The sequence below is a fragment of the Rutilus rutilus genome (genome assembly GCF_951802725.1).
Source record: "Rutilus rutilus genome assembly, chromosome: 18".
NCBI lineage: Eukaryota > Metazoa > Chordata > Actinopteri > Cypriniformes > Leuciscidae > Rutilus > Rutilus rutilus.
In genome coordinates, this window is record NC_140231.1 from 19,626,692 (window position 1) to 19,648,442 (window position 21,751).

At 37.9% G+C, this 21,751-nt stretch overlaps 2 protein-coding genes across 6 annotated transcripts; one reads left to right on the forward strand and one right to left on the reverse strand.

The window, feature by feature from the left end:
* Window positions 1-1,380: 1,380 nt before the first annotated feature.
* ddias (DNA damage-induced apoptosis suppressor) lies at window positions 1,381-6,275 on the reverse strand. Of its 2 annotated transcripts, XM_084386284.1 has the most exons (5): window positions 5,918-6,273; window positions 5,009-5,170; window positions 4,818-4,923; window positions 4,012-4,724; window positions 1,381-2,640 (listed from the first exon to the last, which is right to left on the reverse strand). In XM_084386284.1, the coding sequence occupies exons 1-5, from the start codon at window positions 6,028-6,030 to the stop codon at window positions 2,595-2,597; spliced, it is 1,140 nt and encodes a 379-aa protein (XP_084242410.1). In that variant the 5' UTR covers window positions 6,031-6,273; the 3' UTR covers window positions 1,381-2,594. The 2 variants fall into 2 exon arrangements, with proteins under 2 accessions (XP_084242410.1, XP_084242409.1); XM_084386283.1 differs by lacking the exon at window positions 1,381-2,640 and having other exon boundaries at window positions 2,786-4,724; window positions 5,918-6,275.
* Window positions 6,276-6,881: 606 nt separating this feature from the next.
* On the forward strand, window positions 6,882-21,735 carry polq (polymerase (DNA directed), theta). 4 transcript variants are annotated; one of them, XM_084386723.1, is made up of 32 exons: window positions 6,882-7,380; window positions 7,738-7,843; window positions 7,931-8,576; window positions 8,823-9,005; window positions 9,194-9,324; window positions 9,535-9,691; window positions 9,769-9,877; window positions 9,973-10,186; window positions 10,290-10,431; window positions 10,520-10,666; window positions 11,471-11,683; window positions 12,890-13,032; window positions 13,121-13,319; window positions 13,421-13,563; window positions 13,661-13,854; window positions 13,945-14,069; window positions 14,342-14,585; window positions 14,918-17,538; window positions 17,631-17,771; window positions 17,915-18,117; window positions 18,221-18,461; window positions 18,755-18,948; window positions 19,067-19,195; window positions 19,283-19,457; window positions 19,538-19,655; window positions 19,775-19,893; window positions 20,022-20,206; window positions 20,654-20,765; window positions 20,844-20,968; window positions 21,043-21,184; window positions 21,255-21,358; window positions 21,447-21,735. In XM_084386723.1, exons 1-32 carry the CDS (start codon window positions 7,319-7,321, stop codon window positions 21,558-21,560), a joined length of 7,881 nt encoding a protein of 2,626 aa, XP_084242849.1. In that variant the 5' UTR covers window positions 6,882-7,318; the 3' UTR covers window positions 21,561-21,735. The 4 variants fall into 4 exon arrangements, with proteins under 4 accessions (XP_084242849.1, XP_084242851.1, XP_084242850.1 ...); XM_084386725.1 differs by having other exon boundaries at window positions 17,915-18,102; XM_084386724.1 differs by having other exon boundaries at window positions 8,826-9,005.
* The last annotated feature ends 16 nt before the right edge of the window (window positions 21,736-21,751 follow it).

Genomic DNA, 21,751 nt, shown 5'->3' on the forward strand with positions numbered 1-21,751 from the left:
ATTCAAGAAGAGCCTATCAGAATTAAATAATTACATAAATCAATAAAATCACAAAAGAGTACAATGTCGTCATCACCTTGAATTTAAGATACACACTGAGGTTCAGTGGGTTCAAAACAATATAGAGAATTATTTTCTGAACAAGGTATAGGCAGACTTATGGAAATTGTTAACCTATATATTTTTGGATTATAATTGTCTATTTTGAATACATGAGCATAGCTGAAGTATTGATGTACACAAATAGTCCAGTCATTTTAAGACAAAATGGGGGTCAACCTAGGACAAATTGCAACAGAAGCAAACTCAACTGATTTTGTATCCTAAGGGGAAAAAAGTCCCGAATAATCCCATTAGGGGAAAGTTTCGAAAAAGACCCAAACATTTTTAACCTTTACATATCACCATGAAAATTACTGAGTTGATTACTTACATCAAGACAAACAAAAATGTATTACAAGTTTTTTGAAATAGTTTGTTAACATGGGCAACCGGTGCATAATCTAATAACGTATGTGCTAATTTGCATAAATATCACAACAGATCTAAACATTGGGTATCACCAGGTGAAAATATCTTGTTGACATATAACAATAAAAGACTTAATGTTAAGGTCTGAATGGAACCCATTTAGGCTACCCATGAGCATTAATACACAGAGGCAGGAAGAAGTACTTTAAACCAGCCTTTATTAATTATTATTGCAGAGATGTGGTTTGGGGCTGGGTCTGTGGGACTGTTTCTGGGGGACGAGTCTGAGGGGAGAACAGGAGACAAGGGTAAGGAGAATGCAGAAGACAAAAGGTAGGTAAAATAAAAAGTGAACCTCCAGAAACAGTCCCACGGACCCAGCCCCAAACCCCATATCTGCAATAATAATTAATAAAGGCTGGTTTAAAGTACTTCTTCCTGCCTCTGTGTATTAATGCTCATGGGTAGCCTAAATGGGTTCCATTCAGACCTTAACATTAAGTCTTTTACTGTTATATGTCAACAAGATTCAACAAGATATTTTCACCTGGCTAGACCCAATGTTTAGATCTGTTGTGGTATTTATGCAAATTAGCACATACAGAATTAGATTATCCACCGTTTGCCCATGTTAACAAACAATTTCAAAAAAACTTGTAATACTTTTTTTTTTGTCTTGATGCAAGTAATCAACTCAGTAATTTTCATGGTGATATGTAAAGGTTAAAAATTTTAGGGGCTTTTTCTAAACTTTCCCCTAATGGGATTCTTCGGGGCTTTTTTTTCCTTACTCAGGACCATGCTCAGGACATATTGAAGATACAAAATCAGTTGAGTTTGCTTCTGTTGCAATTTGTCCTACCTTTTTTCATAAAATGACTGGACTAAAAGCAAAATGGACACAATTTTAATGACCAAGCATGTTTTTTCACCCTTTTTATTATACATTTGTAAGCCAGAACATTGACTATCAAACACGTAAAGTCAGTGTTTAATTATGAATACATAATAAGGTCATAAGAATAGATTATTCTGGGTAAGTATATATTGTAAAAAAAAAGAAGTTAATTTTCAGTTTTAAATTCTTTATAAATTATTTGAACAGTTATTAACAACATTTCATACTTACAAAATAGTTTATTTGCACAGAACAAATATATTTGAATTCATCTCTCTCTATTTTAATTCAAAATGAATTTTCAAAAAGATCTCTGGACCATTCATTTACAGATAAATTACAACTTGCATCCTGCTTGTCAGTCTCGCCTGAGAAACCCTCAGACCCAACTGTCAGCAGCTGTCTTTTATCACTTAACCCCAGATCTGTGATCTTACTTTGAATCTCACATTTAATTGCTCTGGAGCACAGTGAGCTTACACGTCTTCGGGTTCGCCCGGTCTTCTGTTCACATGAGTGCTGATGATAAGAAACTGGGGTGGATTGCAAACATGGTGAAAACAGCAGGGAACCTGAAACTCCAGGCTCTGATGTGTTGACATTCCTCGGTTCATTTACTTTAGAAATCTCTGTCACATCCGAAATGTTCATGTCCATACTGCTTTGACCAGAAGCAAACAAGTCTACAGAGCAATTGTACTTCTCTCCATGGTCATCAAACACAATCAGTTCCTGCTTGACTTTGCAGTTTCCAGAATGGACCTCACTTTGTGCACAGTGCCTGAAATATTTGCTCTCTTCATGGTTTACTGAACAAAAAGTCACAGACGGTCTGCTTTTGGTTAATTTTTTTCTTTTTAAAGTGCGTTTTTTGTTAGAAAAAGACAACCCGTTGTTTGTAGGGTGATTAAATGCACACATAATGTCTGGACTAAACTGCACCGTATTTTTTAGCCCTGAAGAATTGGCTGGCTTAGCAATGTTCATCTTCATTTCAAGATTTTCTGGACACTCATTTTCATCGTTCTCTTTCCAGTTTATATTGTTCACATTGCGCATTGGTGAGGACAATTCATCACCACAAAGAGGCATTTGTGTAGTCTTTGAGATACAGCTTATGACCACTGAATTTTCTGTCAGAGAGCATCTATTTTGCACTTGAATCATTTCTTCACTTTTAACTGAACTGCACACATTTGTGTCATTTATCTCTGATATCCGAGGCTCAACCCTGACAAAATCTAGTAAGCTTTCCGATAAAGGCGCATCTTCTAGATCAGGGGTTCCCAAACTTTTTCATTCGAGGACCCACCTAGACAAGTATAATCAATCTCAAGACCCACTTGCACTGGTGCTACCAACTTTCTCAGTTAGTCGCACCAGCATGATTTGGTCGCACATTTTTTTTTTTTTTTTGCTACATGCCATGGGATTAATCAATGCATGCTGATGATCTTAATCTGTATACCCTAGTTTTGCACTGATGTAAAAAGACTGACAGTGACAAGACCTCATGTTAGCAAAATATTTTAAACTTTTAATTCTTAAAAAAACAACAACAACAAAAAAACATGAATGTTCTTTAATGTTTGATTATAATTTTACCGTCTTCACATAGGGATGGGAAATGATCAGATTTTATCAATAAAAATAATGCCACTGACAATTCTGATTGTCGATCCGATTCTTTAACGATTCTCTTATCGATTCTTGATAGCACTGTGTGGAAAAATTTCATATGCTTTTCAAAAAAAACAAGGGGTTTTATTTATTTTAAAGCTTAAGCTTGAGTAAGCAAACTGTACTTTTTATGTAATGTAATAAATAGAACCTTATTGTAAAGTGTTACTGATTATACACCGATTCATACGTCTCCTGAGTTCACTGTTGGAAAGATCAGTTGTTTTAACCATTCATTAAAATGAATCGGTTCAAAGGAGTCATTAGTTCGCGAATTGGACGTGTGCATGTGCGCGTTGTGTGATTATCCCAGCAGTTAGGACATGGACATCCAAGATTTCTGTCAACACAGAAAACATTTCATCACTGGATTTTTTTTTTTCGTTTAATTAAAGTGTTGTTTTATGTCAGCTGAATGTCTGGGACGCTTTTCAGAGAAGATAAGGCAACTTATTTAGCACAATTCACACCCAGCAGTAATTCAGGAAAAAAAAATCTCCGAATGCTCCACATGAAACTTTGGTCTTCCGACCTTTTACCACCATGTTGATTTATTTTGATTAATATGTGCGAGGGAGAGAGAGAGAGCAAGACAGCGCTTAGTTTGAAGACGGTGAAGTCTTGTTATGTTTACACTTTCGCCTGGCTCCGAAGAGAGAGAGAGAGAGCGCGCGCGCGACCGAGTCTCTCTCTCTCTGCTCGACGTTCTTTCAGTTAAACATGCGCTGTGACAAGCGCAGCAGTTCATCTAATTACTCACCGATCAAATAAGATTTTGGCGGGACAAAAATTCACTTTGGCGGGCGCTAAAACTCACTTAAGAGTCGTTTGGTCATTAATCGGACTGGTTTTGTTTCACTCATCGTAACGTAAATTTAGCTGCAGCTAAGTGCCTTTGTGCGACCCACCTTTTCTCACTGTGCGACCCACAAGTGGGTCGCGACCCACAGTTTGAAAACCACTGTTCTAGATCAAAACATACATTTTGACCAAAATGACTATCAAGTGACTTCTCATGAAAAGATGAATCATAATCATCCCTGGATTTAGCTCTTACAAGGCAGTGTCCGGATGTAGTAATTTCAGAATTATTTTCACAGGAGAAGGTGCTTAATGGATTCATAGTGTCACACGCAGTAAAACCGTTCAAGTGTGCTGATGATTCAAACATGTCACAGCTTGAGGAAAAAGATTTTTGTTTTTCATTCTTCAGTTCATCCTTTATACAATTAACATGCTTCAACTGACTGCTGTTGCTTTGACATGTGCATTTACATGTTCTCGTCTCTTCTTTCTTTGGTGAAAAAATATTACGATCACAGTCTCTGGACAGCTGATTACTCGATACTTCCGGAGGGAAGCATAAGCCGGGTGATTGCCATGGGCTTGAGATTGTGAATCCTTCACTGCTGGGTTGAGAATCCAGCCTTGCACATGATGGAGGAGTATAATCAAATCTGTTGAGTTCATCTCTTTGTGAACTTTGTGAGTCTTTCTGTTGTGATGGACAGATATCGTTTGCAGATTCAGAACAGCACAAATGTGAATTTGCTTGCAAGAGGTTTTTAAAATAAGCGATTACAGTACATCCCATCAAAGACTCACATGGAGAAATGATTTGGCAGGCCACTAACTGTCCAGACAGCGAAGAAGGTTTGGCATTATTATGAGGAACCTGTTAGGAAGGAACAAGAAATAAGCAAAGTAAATAAACAAAGCAGATAATCTAGATGCCCCACCCTAAATTAAATGAAGAAATTCTTCATACCTTTAATCCAAATATGACACATCTTCCTATAAAGCAGTCTTCCACAGCTTTGACAAGCAGTTGTTGAACAGTATGTGTGCCATCAGTTTTCTCTGAATCAACAAAACTGGGAAAATCACATTTATATCAGCAATGAATCAACAGAAATGCTTGTTAAAATGTTTACAATTTGTAAATGCTTTAAAATATACCGTTGAAGGCAACCAGCGGTAATGCCAAAGAAGGGATTTAAACAGCCACCGAATACAGTCACACCAAATATATCTTGGTTTCTGGACACTTTAAATGACAGCCTGTATCTGTAGTCCACGTTTTGTAAGTCAGATGTGAATCCACACCTTCCACATGTTGCCCTAAAGATATTGATACAGGAGTTATTAACACTCATTCATAATGTTCAGACATTTTTTTTTTTAGTTTTGATTGATTGATTCACTTCCATTGTGAAGATCATTAGTTATTAATTTAGGGGCCGCTAACACGACACCTTTCTAACAGAAAACTAGGGATGCACCAATACCATTTTTTTCAGAACGAGTCCGATACTTTCATTTTTGGTACTCGCCGATGCCGATACCTATATTTTCACTGCATTTGTCATTTTTAAATGTATTGGTCGAGAAACCAAAAGATTATAAATCATATTAGTTGGCTTAATTTCTTCCTCAAATTAATATTTCCTTCAGTTATTTTGATGCTTAATTAAGCTAAAATGCATTGTATGAGCTTCTGTTACTTTCACTCTCACTTCAAAATACACTCACTCAGACAATAGTAATTATATTAGGTTACACCTTATTTTAAGGTGTCATTGTTACAGTGTAATTATAGATTTAAGTACTGAGTAAGATTAATTAACTACATGTACTTACTATAGGTAGGATTAGGATTTGGTTGAGGGTTAGTTGCATGGTTATTATGCATAACTGACTGTTATTACTATGGTAAGTACATGTAACATATGTAACAAGGACACTGTAAAATAAAGTGGTACCATAGTTACGGCAATAGTAATTACACATTTTTTGACACTTTCATCAAATACATTGCCAAAAAAAAAAAGCTCAGAAAAATTGGTCATCCGCAATCTTGTCTCCTACCTTTTGCTTTCCTGTATTAATCTGGACAGACAGCCTTTGCAGCACGGATATAAAAAACAAGAGTCTTGCAGAGAAATTATTGTGCAACTCACAAGAGCCCGTGTATTGCTCATGAGTGCTTAAACTACTAGCAAGGTTTACAAACATTGATCATGATATCGTTATTCTCTACAAGGAAACAGATGACTCCTATCGTATATATGTTTACATTTACACCTAAAATATTAAAGAAATAAAAGGATATCATTTAAACGTAAAGAATCAGAAAAAAAGTAAGCAACAACAAACTTCGCATTTCAAAACAACAAGGACGATGAGTTTCTTCCTCGTTTGTTTTATCTCTCATTCCCCAGAACGCACAGCGCCATCTACCGTACATTATTATGAATGATATATGGCGATCCCTGTAGTTTTAAAGCAAATATCATTTTTAAACCTTTTAATAGTATTATATTTCAGGTTTAAATGAGTGAAACTTTGTGATCACGTTAATGCGATATGTTTTAATGCGCTTTGTTCATACCATTCATACTGCAGGTGTCAGTGTTGCTTGTGAGATAGCTGGGTGCGTGATGGCAGTGGTGGGATTTTGATTCATACAAATGAATCGATTCTTTTGAATTACCAAAAATATAGATATCTCGCATGCTGTCTGATTGCGATATTGTAAAGTCTTTGAATGCAGCAAAACGGTATCTCTTTTTTGTTTGTTTGTTTAAAAGAGAGACTTTCGGTGAACGAAAAACACGAGTCGTGCCGAGAACGGATCGTTCATTCAAAAGATTCATTCAAAAAACGATTTGTTCACGAACGAAACACCACTAAACAAGAATGTAATAAAAACAAAAACAAAATTACATCCGCACTTTTTAAGTTACAATGTATTATTTTGAGAGTTTTGTTAAAGCTAAAACGATATAATATTGTGTAATATCTTTATACAGTCACTGGAGGAATCAACAATACTGTAGACGTGTTTCCCCCGGACAACTGTGAGAAAACACCGCGGGCTCTTTGATTTGGTTGTTTGTTGTTTTCCTTTACCCTGTTTTGATTTCTTAGAACAGTTATTAAATATGCATTTACACAAACGTATTTTAAATGGCTGAAATGAAATGACAAATGAAATATTACTCTTTTTAATGGTTTGCGATGGTGTTATGTAAATAACTCGTAATAATAAGAAAATCTGAAATATGTCAGCTCAACTGGCTGGAATGAATCACGAGAGAAATGCCAGATTCAATTACATGAGTTTGTTTATGTGGAGCGACGAGAGGTAGCAACACAACAGCTACCGTAACAAAATATTTGATTTGACTTTTTAATTTTTATTCGACCAAAGCATTGTATGCGAAGGCATTAGTTTAGCAGCTACAGGCATTTCATTTTTTTTATGTGATGACTACTTCAACGACAAGAAAGATTTATTTGGGACAGCATCGTATTGTAAAGACAAAAGGGTAAGATGTCATCTGAAACTGTGTTGTGCTTCTATTGATTGTGTACGTTTCTGTGGTTATGTTTACAATCTTGGTTGACATGGAGCTTTGAATGGTTCACTGTTTAATTTCAACCCTTAGAAGAACTTTGTTTAATGTACACAAATAAATAAGCGAGACATTGTTTGAGTGCCCATTGAAAACATTGGTGTTTAAATAACAGAACTATTTATTATTGAGTTTCTAGATAAATATAACTTATTTCCTCAGAAGGAGAAGCAACAGCTTGTTTTAAAAGTTTGTTTGTGCTTTTGTAAGTTGTTTTGTCTGATGTGAAATGAAAATACTGTTGTCACTAACTTTTAGTTTTTCATGTAGCTTAGTTCTTGCAGATGAGAAACCAACACATAAACAATCAAGTCACCTGCAGGCATGTTCCTCTGCAACAGATATATCTGAGAAGAGAAGATGTCAAGAGCCAACTGTATGTTTTTAATTATTTTATTTAATAGTATTACACTGATAATCTTTGTTACACTAAGTGTAAAAATTAACATTATCTTTTTAAAAGCAAATGCAGAGTAAGCGATGGATGCCAGGAGACTCCACTCTGGCTATGGATGAGGATCTTTTACAAGCCATTGATGAACTGGGTCCAGAAGTCTTGAAATTCAAGAAAGATGAAAAAACTGAATCGGCATCACTTCAGAAAAACTGTGACTTGCCACAAAATATATGTGAGCAGCGAGTACAGAATGCAGAAAATATCAGCCCTTCAAGTCCAGGGTCAGCGTGGTCACCATCAGAGCGCAAAAGAACCAGAGCACAAGCCAAAAAAGAGAATGATTGGAGGGATTTGGCTCAAAAGCTTTTGTTCAGTGAAACCAAAAAGACTGAGGCAGGAGGACGGGCCCGTGGCCGTGAGTTGAAATGTGACAGGGAATATTCTTCACCTCAAAAGATCCTGAACTCCATGAAAAAAAAATCTAAAGTAGCCAATGAGAAGCAAAAGTTAAAGTTCAGAAGAGACGCCAGCCCAAATGGCTCTGTTAGTACTTCCAACGATTACATTTTGTTCAGTCCGTCACACATGGCTGTTGCTAAAGAGCGATCCATGTTGCAGAAGAGACCAATGAAAAACCTTTCGGTCTCTGTGCTGACCCCTCCTCCTGGACTGGATCTTAGTGTCCTCGGTGATGCTACACTTCCAGATGCAGGTACATAGAATTATCCACTATTGCATTAATCACTGTTTGATCACTATTTGGTAAAGTGATTTAAATATACAGATTTTCACTTACTGGAAGTTTTGTCTAATTTCATCAATCATAATAATCAAAATAGGCATATTTTGTAATACTATAAATGTCTTTCCTGTCACTTTTAAGTTTGAGTGGCATTTTACTCTTCAAAACTATAATTATTGCATAATAATAATATTTAATAATAATAATCCCAAACAGCAGAAAGCATCCATATGGGACGTCCTGCCAATCAGTCAGACAAGCTTATGCTCTCCAGTTGGGGTCTCCCTAAGCCTGTTCTGGAAAAGTACCAGAGTCTTGGCGTTCAGAGGATGTTTGAGTGGCAGGCTGAGTGTCTGACCTTGAGCAAAGTCTTGGAGGGCCAGAACCTGGTGTATTCTGGTAAATAACTGTCTTGTTGGTCATAAAATGCTTTATTTGTCCTTAATCCTATTCTCCTAGGAACCAGCTGGACCTGCATCAAATACAAAATATAAACTACTTGTAGTTATATGCTATTTTTCTAGAATATCTGTAATTATGTGATATTTTTTTCCCAGTTTTAAATATTTTAAATGTTCTTTTTTTAGCTCCAACCAGTGCAGGGAAAACGTTGGTTTCTGAGTTGCTAATCTTGAAGAGAGTTTTGGAAACAAGACAGAAGGCCATGTTCATTCTTCCTTTCGTTTCTGTGGCGCGAGAGAAGATGTTTTATCTACAGGTTGGTTTCCTTTTCTTGAGGGCATATATAATTGTCAACTATGTCAGTTGGCCCACTAATCATTTATTGTATTTTTCTTCAACTATGACTGTAGTACTGTATGTGTATACAGCATGTACATATATTTCTGAAGTTAATACATCTGACAGTCTACATCTTGGATTTTTGTTGATGAGATTTGCTAATATTATACTTGCCATTTTCACCCAGAATGTATTTCAGGAGGCAGGGATCAGAGTGGAGGGGTATATGGGTAACACTTCAGCAGCTGGTGGGTTTTCAGCTCTAGATGTCGCTATTTGCACAATAGAGAAAGCTAATGGACTCATCAACAGGCTCATTGAAGAAGACAAATTAGATCAACTTGGTAAATAATGACCTTTCTTTACCTATTAACCTTCAGTCAGGTGCTCTCATAAAAGTAAATGTTCGCCCAAATTGCAGGAATTGTTGTGGTCGATGAGCTGCACATGATTGGGGACTCTGGTCGTGGATATCTGTTAGAACTTTTGCTGACGAAAATCCAATACATTGCCCAAAAAAACTCAGCAAGGTATGTCATAATGTAATGTACAATTCCTTCAGCAATGGTCCTGATAATCATCATCTAGATTTTATGGTGACGGTCAACATCTTCTCTATTTTAAGGGACTCTGGTCAAAGCACCTCTCCTGGTGTCCAAATTATTGGTATGAGTGCGACGCTGCCAAACTTGGACCTTCTTGCCCGCTGGTTGAATGCTGAGCTGTATAGTACTAACTATCGTCCTGTGCCATTGATGGAGTGGGTCAAGATTGGCACAAATGTCTATGACGGATCTCTGAACCTGGTCAGACAATTCACCCCAGCTCTTCCAGTTAAGGTCTGAGTTTGGCATATTTGTTGGCATATTCATAAACTCTACTAGCTAATGTTTAGATATGAATATTCTCTAAGTATTCGATAAGATGTTCTTCCGTCCATAGGGAGATGATGACCACATTGTCAGCCTCTGCTTTGAGACAGTGCGGGACGGACACTCTGCACTGCTGTTCTGCCCTTCAAAGAACTGGTGTGAGAAACTAGCAGATACCATTGGAAGAGAGTTTTACAATCTTCATCACAAAGGTTTACAGATATTTTTGGATATTTGGAATTTGTAGATATTTTACTATTGAGATAATGTATTATGCTTTAACAATGTTTGCTTTTACAGAAATGCAGTCAGGCTCTGGAGTGCAAAGTATATCTCTGAAGCAGGACGGTCTCCAGGATGTAGTAGCGCAGCTCAAGCGCACTCCTGCAGGATTAGACCAGGTCCTTCAGCGGACTGTTCCCTGGGGGGTGGCCTTCCACCATGCAGGTACATGTGCTTTTATGCTAAACTTACATTGATTTTTCAAGTAAATACAAATTAAAAAAGCTGCAGTTGGTAAGTCTGGCAGATTGAGGGGACTTAGCCAAAATTTTGAATGTTTACAACTCTCATGCCCCTCCCCCATTGCCACCAAGCACCCTCCCATTGAGTTCGTGCTCGTCAGTGCATGTGCACCAGATTTTCTGTGAACCCATCCGTCTCTTCAGCATCAAAGCATCATTTTCTTTTCCTTGGTTGTTTTGGACCTCCTATAGCTCTGGTTGTTAACCAAGGAATTGGAAGCTTGTTAGTAGATTTTCTCTCTGCCATCGCGCTTCGTACAATCTAACACACCTGCGAACTTCAGGCGTGTGCATGTGACATAGTAACGTGCGCGAGAGGGGAGTGGGAATCTGTGGCGTGTGCACGAACTGTGATTGACAGTCAGATCTCACACAGCCCTGCGCTGATTGGACCAGAAGAACCGGGAGTGGTGGATTTTTGCTAAACAAATAACAGGCTCCAGGTGGAGGTAGAAGCGTGGGTTTCTTTCTAAAACCGGCTGATTTATGTTGTTCTGTCGGAGCATAGTGTCGGTTTCAGTGAATATGATCAAAAAAATCGACAGCAGCTTTAATCAGTTTTAAAAAAGATTTACAAAACGATGAAACAAAATGAAATAAAATAGAAATAATTAAATGAAACAATAAAAAAAAAATCAAATGATAATAAAAAGTGTAAAAAATGTTTTTGTTTTAGTTTTTTTGAAGATCAGGACATTCCGTAAAACCCTTGAAAACTTTGTTTCAGGTTTGACGTTCGATGAGCGGGATATCCTAGAAGGAGCTTTTCGTCAAGGCTACATTCGGGTGTTAGCGGCCACCTCCACATTGTCGTCTGGTGTGAATCTGCCCGCTCGACGTGTGATTATCAGAACTCCTGTTTTCAATGGTCATTTGCTGGACATCCTGACCTATAAGCAGATGGTGGGACGGGCAGGCCGTAAAGGAGTGGACACCATGGGTGAGTGCTACAGATTTATTAAATTGCATTTATATATTAAATAATATTATATTTGTGTATAATATAACATTATAACATATTATAATATATACACTCAACCAGTGTTGGGTGTAATGTATTTCTAAGTTATTAATTACTGTAATTTAATTATGTAATTACATTAAATACTGTATTAGACTATAGAAAACTTATATATTAAACAATAGTGGGTTTAACATCAAAATGTAACATCTAATGTTAAAATGCATGTTTTTAATGTAACCATCTCCCTTTAAATACTCAGGTCAGTTCACAAATAATTTATGCAGTTTTGCATTATTTATTTGAAAGAATTAAAAGAGCAGTTTCATGTCTATCCTTGTATTGTTCAACTGGTCGAGGTTGATATGGGATTTAAAAAAATATTAATAAGAAATAAAAATACTTTTTAGAGTGAGTAGTTAGTACAGTAATCTAATTGCACTGTTGAAGATGTAATTAGTAGCTAGTAATTAATTACTTTTTTTAACTTAACCAACACTGCACTCAACAGACAGTTCAAGGACACATTCAATTGATCAAAAGTAACAGTAAAGACTTACTTTGTTACAGAATAATTCTATTTCAAATAAATCCTGTTCTTTTGGAATTTCTATCATCAAAATGTCCAGAAAAAAATGTATCACTGAAAAATATAAAGAAGCAAGTCTGCCTTTTTAAAAACTTTTGAACAGTAGTGTATATGAAACACGTGTGTGTGTGTGTGTGTGTGTATATATATATATATATATCACACACACACACACACACACACACGTGTTTCATTGTTTCATATACACTACTGTTCAAAAGTTTATACACTACTGTTCAAACATTTGGTGTATATATATATATATATATATATATATATATATATATATACATATATCGTTTTTTTCAGGATCCTTTAATGAATAAAAAAACAGAAAGAACAGCATCAGTATGAAATATAAATATTTTGTAACATAAATGTCTTTACTGTCGGTTTTGAACAGTTTAATGCGTCCTTGCTGAATATAAGTTTATTTGTTTTATTTTTTATCTTAGTGACCCCAACTTTTTGAACGGTAGTGTATATACAGTATGTAGTTGTATGTACAGTATATATATAGAGATAGAGAGAGAGAGAGAGAGAGAGAGAGAATAAATGAGAGTTATTCGTGATGTAATGATCTGTGTGTCTATCAGGTGAGAGTGTGTTGGTCTGTAAAGAGGCTGAACGTGCAAAGGGGACGAGCCTTATCCAGGGCTCTCTCAGGCCTATCAGCAGCTGCTTGGTGAAGCAAGAGGGAGAGGGCGTCACTACCAGCATGCTCAGGGCCATCCTGGAGGTATGATGGTCTTGCTCCTCATAGTTTGTTGTATGAAACTGTCTTGGGTGAGTATGTACAGGATTTTATTTCATTACTTTCATTGAAGATCATCGTTGGAGGAGTTGCCAGCTCACCACAGGATGTGAGGATGTATGCCTCCTGCACTCTGCTGGCAACCAGCATGGCAACCGAACAGCCACATCAGGAAGGAGCTGAATCAGAAACTCGAAGCAAAGGGGCTATTGAGGCCTGCATAGACTGGCTGATGGACAATGAGTTCATACATATACAGAAGGAGGGAGATGGTAACAAAACTAAGGATATGGAAAAAATATATGACAATATTTTTGTGTGGTGTGTGATGGATGTTGACATTTTGATCATTTGATAATTGTCCGTCTCACAGTGGAGAGGTACTGCCCCACGCATCTGGGTTCTGCGACTCTGTCCTCATCTTTATCACCCCCAGAAGCCCTGGGGATTTTTGCAGATCTTCAGAGAGCAATGAAAGGATTTGTGTTGGAAAATGATTTCCATATACTCTACCAGGTAGACAAAACACTTCAGTTTATCATAGTTAAAGAACAGTTAGGTTCTTAATATAAAAATATGGGTTATTAACAAAATCATGCCATGCATTTCTAAGATAACACCTGTGTATGTGGACTGGACGACAATAGACTGGTACCAGTTCTTCTGTTTGTGGGAGCAACTACCCTCTGCGATGAAGCGGGTGGCTGAGATGGTGGGCATTCAAGAAGGTTTCCTGGCCCGTTCTGTTAGTGGCAAATTAATTGCTAAAACAGAGAAGCAACGAAGACAAATGGCCATTCACAAACGGTGTTGTATTTTTTGAATTTTGAGTGCTTCATCTAATTACTGTTTACAGTTAAGTAGCAGTATGTTAATGTGTACATTTTTGTCATGCAGTTTTTTCACAACATTAGTTCTCCTTGACCTGGTAAGCGAAGAACCACTTGGAGCTGTTGCAAAGAAGTATGGCTGTTGCCGAGGACAGCTTCAGTCACTTCAGCAGTCTGCCTCAACATATGCAGGTACATTGATGAAGGCATAGCTATGGAAGCTTGATTCTGAGTCACAGTTAAAATATACATAATTGAGATAAAAATTTAAATAGGAAGTGAGATAAAGTTTTAAAAAAGAAATACATTATAACAATATTTTTACATATTTATGTATTATTATAGAAAATAATTCATTATAATAAGCGGAAAATAAAGTTGCAGTTACTTTGTTTACACTGAGGCTTACATGCTTATCAGTATGAGATAAATGGCAGAGTAAAAAATTTGGCAATTTTTTCCAGGTATGGTTACGGTCTTCTGTAACCGACTCGGATGGCACAACCTAGAGCTGCTTCTGTCCCAGTTCCAGAGTCGTCTGAGTTTTGGAGTCCAGAGGGAGTTGTGTGATCTGGTTCGTATTTCTTTACTAAACGCCTCGAGGGCACGTACACTCTACAGCTCTGGACTTGTCACTGTGGCAGAGTTGGCCAGAGCTGATGTTACAGAGGTGGAGAAGGCCCTCAGGAAAGCTATCCCTTTCAAAAGGTAATGAAACGTTGCCGTCATCGAACAGTCAATTTAAGTTAATCTTTAAAATCTTTAAAAACACTGTTAAATATAATCTGTAGGAAATATCTTTCAGGAATATCCATGTTTCATACGGTACATTACAATGTTGGCATGCCTAAATTCACTTGTAGCATTTAAAATGACAGATTTTTTGTGTTTTATTTTTAATTTAGTTGGGTGTTAAACTATCTTGTTTTGGTTGGCATCCATAACATGAAAATAATGATCAGTTTATCGTTTTGGCCAGAATGTTAATTCTGGTTCATTCCTATATTTAAGTCATACAGTGTTAATTTGAATCTCTGTAGCTCCAGGCAGGCGGTGGATGAGAGCGAAGTGGAGGCTCAAGAACGCAAGAACATGCGCTGCATTTGGGTCAGTGGGAAAAAGGCCTTGACTGAAAGGGAAGCTGCTCAGCAGATCGTGGCTGAGGCCCGTCTGCTCCTCCAGCAGGATTTGGCTCTACTTGGGGTGGAATGGAACCCAGCTTCCCTCTCAACAAAGATCCAGCCAGATTCCTGTTCCCCTGAGGAATCATCCAACACAAAACCTCTACAGTCCACGTCAAGGGACCCAGAACATGAAGAGGGTGAAAATGTAAATCCGAATGGGGCCAAACAGATGTTGGTGGATAAAAGTGCTGACATTAGTTCCCATCCTCCTTTGAGGCCATTAGAGTTCACTACCAGTTCAGAAAAAACAATGGATATTGTTGTATCATCTGCCGAGTGTCAGCCTGCTAAGAATTGTGAACAGCAATCAAGTGTACTGCATAAAGTTCTCAAATCAATAAATGCCAAAGATAAGGGCTGTCAGAATAACAAGACAGCTGAGTTATCGGATTGTTCTTCAAAATCACTTCAAAGGAGCTCCGGACATAATTCCTGTCTAAAAAGTACCTGCATCGCTGGCAGTGACGAACATTGTGTAGGTCCAGTTTCAAAACGCAGAAGGATGAATGTTACAGATGCTGAAGCAGTACCCACAGTCAATGGAGCAAAAACGGCAACTCAGATCGCAAAAAACCCTAAACTAATGTCAAAGGCTGAAGAGCTTTGCTCTTATGAACCTGAAACTGACTGTAGAATAGATAAAGACAAGATGAAACTCCAGTCTTCAATTGCTGAACTGAACCAAGACTTTGAGTCAAAAACAATTTCTCACTCATGTGTTCCACTACAGGATGGGGAAGTCACAAATGTCACTGCAGTCCCTTCAGGTAGGGGAAAGAAGTGCACATCTAAAACAAAACATCCAAATCAGAGTACAAAAGTGGTTTACCATGAAACTCAAAATGAAAAGCGAGAAACTGTTACTCACAGTTTCAGGAAATTCAACAGCAGAACTGAGAATGAAGGTGGCTTACATGTGAACCCCAAAGTTAAAAATGATTTAGCACGTCATTCTGAAAGGCTCAGCTCCCCTGACTTGTACACAAATGGATTGGAAGAGTTTGGTGATAGTTTTCAACTCGATACACAGACTGAGAAAATGCTTCAAGGGGATGAATTTTCACATGGCAATTGTAATTTAAACATTCTCAAAGTAAATAAACAGGACAGTTATGTTGATTCAGCAAGCAAAATGAAAGTTGTCAGTCAGTCATGTTTCCAGGAAAATGAGAATCATGCATCTAAAAAACAAAACAAAGACCCAGTTGAATGTTTATCATCTTATGAGAATGGCCCGCCCACTGAAGGCAGACCAAAATATAACATCTCACTTACTGACAGCCAGTTGGAGAATATTTTAAATTACAGTAACCAAGTTGCTGAAGAAGAATCAAATGTAAATAAACCTGCTGAGCAAGGGGAAAATCATGAGTCCTCTGATCATATTACTGACAATAGCTTCAACCGGAGCAGCAGCTTTCTGTTTGACAGTCTCTATGACAACTCCATCTTGGACGCCATGGAGGAGGCAGCAATGGATCGAGAGAACAAGGAAGAGCAGGTGATTGAAGCACATGCTAATTCAAATGGCTCTTCTCCAGAACTCATTCCGGAGAGGAGAGATATTGTGTCAACAGAGGATCAGGAAGCAATCCAATGGGGCGAATCATCTTTCAACCTTTCAGAATGGGGAGATTCACTTCTTATTGGAGAGCAGTATCTTGATAAAATGAACAATGTTGTCAAGGCTTGTGATGGCCCAAGATTGGGTGCAGAGAAGCCCAGCTATACAGATGACATTGTGTCTGAACTACATGTATCACAAAACAATGAGCCTCATCCAAAAGTTTCATCTGAAAGACGTCAATTAAACCGCTCATCATTTCACATCAGCCCAGGAATGCAGGACATTTTTGATAAATGGTCCGATCAGTTTTCAACCTTATCTGAGCCTCAAGGGCAGTCAAATTCAACTGTGGTGGAACCAAATGCAGCTGCTGTTCTTGTCGAAAAAGCTGTCTCCCTAATAACAAACCATGAGAGTGAGCAGAGAGGTCTAAGAAGCGTAAGAACTGAAGATGTTGTGGTAGTCCAGGCCAAACCAGTGACACCGAATGACGTTGTTCCTCCCACACCAGTTTCTGAACCAGTAACACCACGGGTCAAAATGACCACCTCAGCTGTACAATCACCTCTTAATGTCACCAAGAACAGGTCTGGAATGGATCCAAATTCTAAGTCCAGTAACCAGAAAGATTATCAATCTTGTTTGAGGAGAAACTCAGCATCAGAGTTAGACACGTCTCAGGCTGATGAGGGCTTTACAAGACTTTCTCAGTGTCCACCATTCCCTGCTTCTAACTCCTGCAGTCCAGAAACATTTTCCATAATCGATGTGGCAAGCGATAAAAGGCTTTTCCAAACATTTGTAAAGGAGTGGAAAACAAAGGACAGATTTTCTCTTGCTCTTGCCTGTGAGAGGATAGACAGAACCTCAATGCAACCTGCTACCGTTATAGGTGGAAAATTCAAAAAACGTAAGATGTTTTGATGAAATTTGTTTTCCTATATTTTTTAGTCTTTTAATATACATATAAGTTTATAAACTTGTGTAATCCTATGTTTGAAGCTACTACCCCAATGAGGAACAAAAGAAAAGATGGCTTCCTTCTGAAAGGATATGAGGATCTTGTTGTCATTGGCATGTCTGTATGCTGGGGTGCAAAAGATGCTTATTTTGTATCTCTACAACAGGAGCTATCAGGCACAGGTATGAAACATGTGTGATTGTAAACTTGGTGGACTAAGGACTAAATCTAATAAACCTTTACAAATTTACCAACTTCAGGAAACCTGCTCGATTGAATGCTGCTATCCCCAAACCTAATGCTACTCTTGTCTTTCCCCAAACAGATATAAGTGCCAGTTTAGCTCCACCGCCTCTTGATGAGACTCTTACAGTTGAGGAGCGACTCAAGCAAATTCAGTGCTGCTTGGAAAAAGAATCGAGTGTGATAGTCACTTATGACTTTATTCAACTCTACAAGACACTTCTCCTGGCGTGTGAGCTTGCTATGCGTGGCACATTTGAAGACCCAAAGGTTGAATGGAATAGAGTACAATTTTCTATGCCCTCCATCTTTTTAATTATTGAAATCACAAAGATGGATCTGATAGGGTAGGATGTCTAACTACATTCACTTATTTGTCCTTCAATAGATTGCATGTTGGCTTCTGGATTCAAGCTCCAAAGAGTGCACCCTCCACAACATGGTGTCCAGCTTCACCACTGAAGATCTCCCGATGTTGGAAGCAATTAGTCCCGGTCAGGGTGTGCAGAGTTTAGGGATCCATGGAGATGCCAGTCACCCGGGACGTTATAGAGCTGCTGTTGAGTCTGTTTTGGTCTTCAGGGTCATGACGCAACTCAACTGTCTTCTTGAAAAGGATGGTTTCTTGGGTAGCCAACATCATTTCAGCAACTCGATTTGTCTATATCAGGGGTATCCAATCCTGCTGCTGGAAGGCCAATGTCCTGCAGAGTTTAGCTCCAAATAGCCCCTAAACACTTGCTTAGAAATTTTAGTAATCCTGAAAACCTTGATTAGCTGGTTCAGATGTGTTTAATTAGGATTGGAACTAAATTCTGCAGGGATAGTGGCCCTTCAGTGGCAGGTTTGGACACCACAGGTCTTTGTTCAAGTTAGTGATATAGATACTAATTATTTCATGTCATGTTCTCTTCATTGCCAGATTCATTCAAGAAAGTGGAGATGCCCACCCAGTACTGCCTGGCATTGTTGGAGCTGAATGGAATTGGGTTTAGTGTTGCTGAATGTGAGGCTCAGAAACATGTGATGCAAGCCAAGCTAAGTGCTCTTGAATCCCAAGCCTATCAGCTTGCAGGACATAGCTTCTCACTGACAAGTCCAGAGGATGTCGCGGAGGTTATTATCCTTCTCGCAACTCAAAATAATAAAACCCCTATACATTTTACCACAAAAACTTGGGACTTTTTTTATAAAAACTTAAAACTTCTATAATCCTCCATTTCAACTGTTATAGGTGTTGTTTCTTGAGTTGAAGCTTCCTCCCAATGGAGATTTAAATGCTCCAAAGAATAAGAAGTCACTGGGCTACACTAGAAGACCGGGAGCCCGTATCAAACTTTCTAAACAGTTCAGCACAACCAAGGTACATTCCATAGTCTCAGATTTTTCTAACATTTAAATCTGTGGCATGTATGCACTTCCTAAATGCACTCTTTTCTTGTTTCATCAGGATGTTTTAGAAAAGCTCAAGCCATTGCATCAGTTACCAGGTGTTATTCTTGAGTGGAGGAGGATCACGAATGCTTTGACAAAAGTGGTTTTCCCCTTGCAAAGAGAGAAGAAGTGGCACCCACATCTGAAAATGGACAGAATTCATCCAATCTCACAGTCACACACTGCCACAGGTGTGAAGCATGAAGAAATAACCTTTGAACTTTATGTGTGCGTCTTCTCGGGACAGTATTTTAATGCTTTTCTCACATAGGGCGTGTGAGCTTCACTGAACCAAACATTCAGAATGTCCCAAAAGATTTTGAAATTCAGATGCCAACACTTATAGAAGAAAGTCAACCATCACAGAATAATGGTGCAAGCAAGATGTGGTACGGTCTTACATTGTTGCAGTGATTTTTTTATTCTAAATAACAAAAATACATACATGTCCAGCATTACACATTTAAAACATATTTATTTGTATGATATGTTTATTTATTGATTTCAGGGGGAAACGATCAAAGATAAACCAGCGATTGGCACCCCTTTTAAAAGTATCAGACAAATCTCCAGATAAAGGGGTGCCATTTTCTGTCAGCATGAGACATGCTTTTGTTCCCTTTTCAGGTTTGAAACTTTATTGACAAGGGGTCTGGGTCAAGAGAGCATAATTTAAAAGGACACCTGTTTGCTTATATAAAATGATTCAAGCCACATTAACACTCCCTCTGTTTTAATCTTATACATGTCTTCAGGAGGTCTGATCCTGGCTGCTGACTACTCACAGTTGGAGCTTCGCATCTTGGCTCACCTGTCCCGAGACAGACGGCTCCTCCATGTGCTCAACACTGGTGCAGATGTGTTTAAAAGCATAGCAGCTGAGTGGAAAATGGTGGAGCCTGCTTCGGTTGATGATAATATGAGGCAACAGGCCAAACAGGTTTGCTACATTTGAATTGATTTACATGTACATACATTCTAGATCATTAAGTCTTTCAAAAAGTATCTCTTTTTAATGTAAAAGACTATAGAGTAGTCACTATTTGAATCACTTGCAACTGCTAATTGAAATTTTGGTAACACTTTAGTTAGGGTCCAATTCTCACTATTAACTAGTTGTTTATTAGCATGCATATTACTAGGAAATTGGCTGTTTATTAGTACTTATAAAGCACATATTAATGCCTTATTCTGCATAACCTTATTCTACATCCCCAATACCTAAACTTAACTGCCTTACTTGCTATTAATAAGCAGTAATTAGGAGTTTAATGATGCAAAAGTGGTAGTTAATAGTGAGAATTGGACCTGGACCTAAACTAAACTAACTAAAGTGTGACCGAAATTGTATTGGTTGTCACTGAAATTGTCAAATTTTTGTTAACAGATTTGTTATGGAATAATCTATGGCATGGGAGCAAAGACACTTGGAGAGCAAATGGGAATTGAGGAGAATGATGCTGCCTGTTACATCGAAACGTTTAAATCCAGATACACCGGTAATTGACAATGTACGATTGCTTTCTGGTCAAAAAAGGCTGTAATGATAATAACAGCATGATTTCTTACATCTTAAGGCATACAGAACTTTCTGCGTGAAACTGTGCAGAAGTGTGGGAAAAATGGTTACGTGAAGACATTACTCGGAAGGAAGCGTTTCTTGCCTGGAATAAAGGACTCAAATGTGTACATAAAGTCTCACGTAAGTCTTCATGAGCCTGCCATTCGAATATATCCGGTGTGGAATAAGAGTTTAATTTTGATCCTCCTTTTTAGGCAGAACGACAGGCAGTGAACACAACTGTGCAGGGCTCTGCCGCTGACATTGTGAAATTAGCAACCATCAACATTCAGCGCAGACTGGAAGCAGCGTTTCCTGGAGTGCCCACATCACATCGGCATCCTCTAGTTAAATCGGGTATGACCCACTTCATATTATAGCATTTTCACTTTTAAATGAGGGATGTGAATTGAATATGTTTTTTCAGGTGGTCGACACAGAAATCAGTTCAGGCCGTCTCGAGGAGGCTATTTTATACTTCAGCTGCATGATGAACTCATCTATGAAGTTGCAGAGGAAGATGTCATTCAGGTAATTAAGAAGACTATTCTTTCTGAACAATGCATTTACTATTGAATATAAAAAAGTCAAATTGTATTTATTTTAATTTTTTTTACAGGTTGCTCAGATTATGAAGCGAGAAATGGAGTGTGTTGTAAAATTATATGTAAAGCTTAGAGTAAAAGTCAAAGTGGGTCCAAGCTGGGGTAACCTTCAAGACCTGGACATATAAAACAAGTAATCTACTGTTTATGATTGTTTTACATTAATGAATTGTTAAAACACTAAATGTGCAGATGTGTTTTTATATATGCTGTAAATATTTTTACTCTAAAATAAAATTCAACATAAGAACTTGTGTAAAACTTGAAATGCAAACGTTTTTGTAAATTTTTGTCCAAAACATTAAAAAGATCAAACATA

Coding starts and splice junctions, on each gene's coding strand:
- polq (XM_084386723.1), top strand. CDS start 7,319: ATGACTACTTCAACGACAAGAAAGATTTATTTGGGACAGCATCGTATT. Junction 7,381..7,737: donor CGTATTGTAAAGACAAAAGG/GTAAGATGTCAT, acceptor TTTTTCATGTAG/CTTAGTTCTTGCAGATGAGA. Junction 8,577..8,822: donor TGCTACACTTCCAGATGCAG/GTACATAGAATT, acceptor AATCCCAAACAG/CAGAAAGCATCCATATGGGA.
- ddias (XM_084386283.1), bottom strand. CDS start 6,030: ATGAGCAATACACGGGCTCTTGTGAGTTGCACAATAATTTCTCTGCAA. Junction 4,924..5,008: donor ACCGCTGGTTGCCTTCAACG/GTATATTTTAAA, acceptor TGATTTTCCCAG/TTTTGTTGATTCAGAGAAAA. Junction 4,725..4,817: donor GTGTCATATTTGGATTAAAG/GTATGAAGAATT, acceptor CCTTCCTAACAG/GTTCCTCATAATAATGCCAA.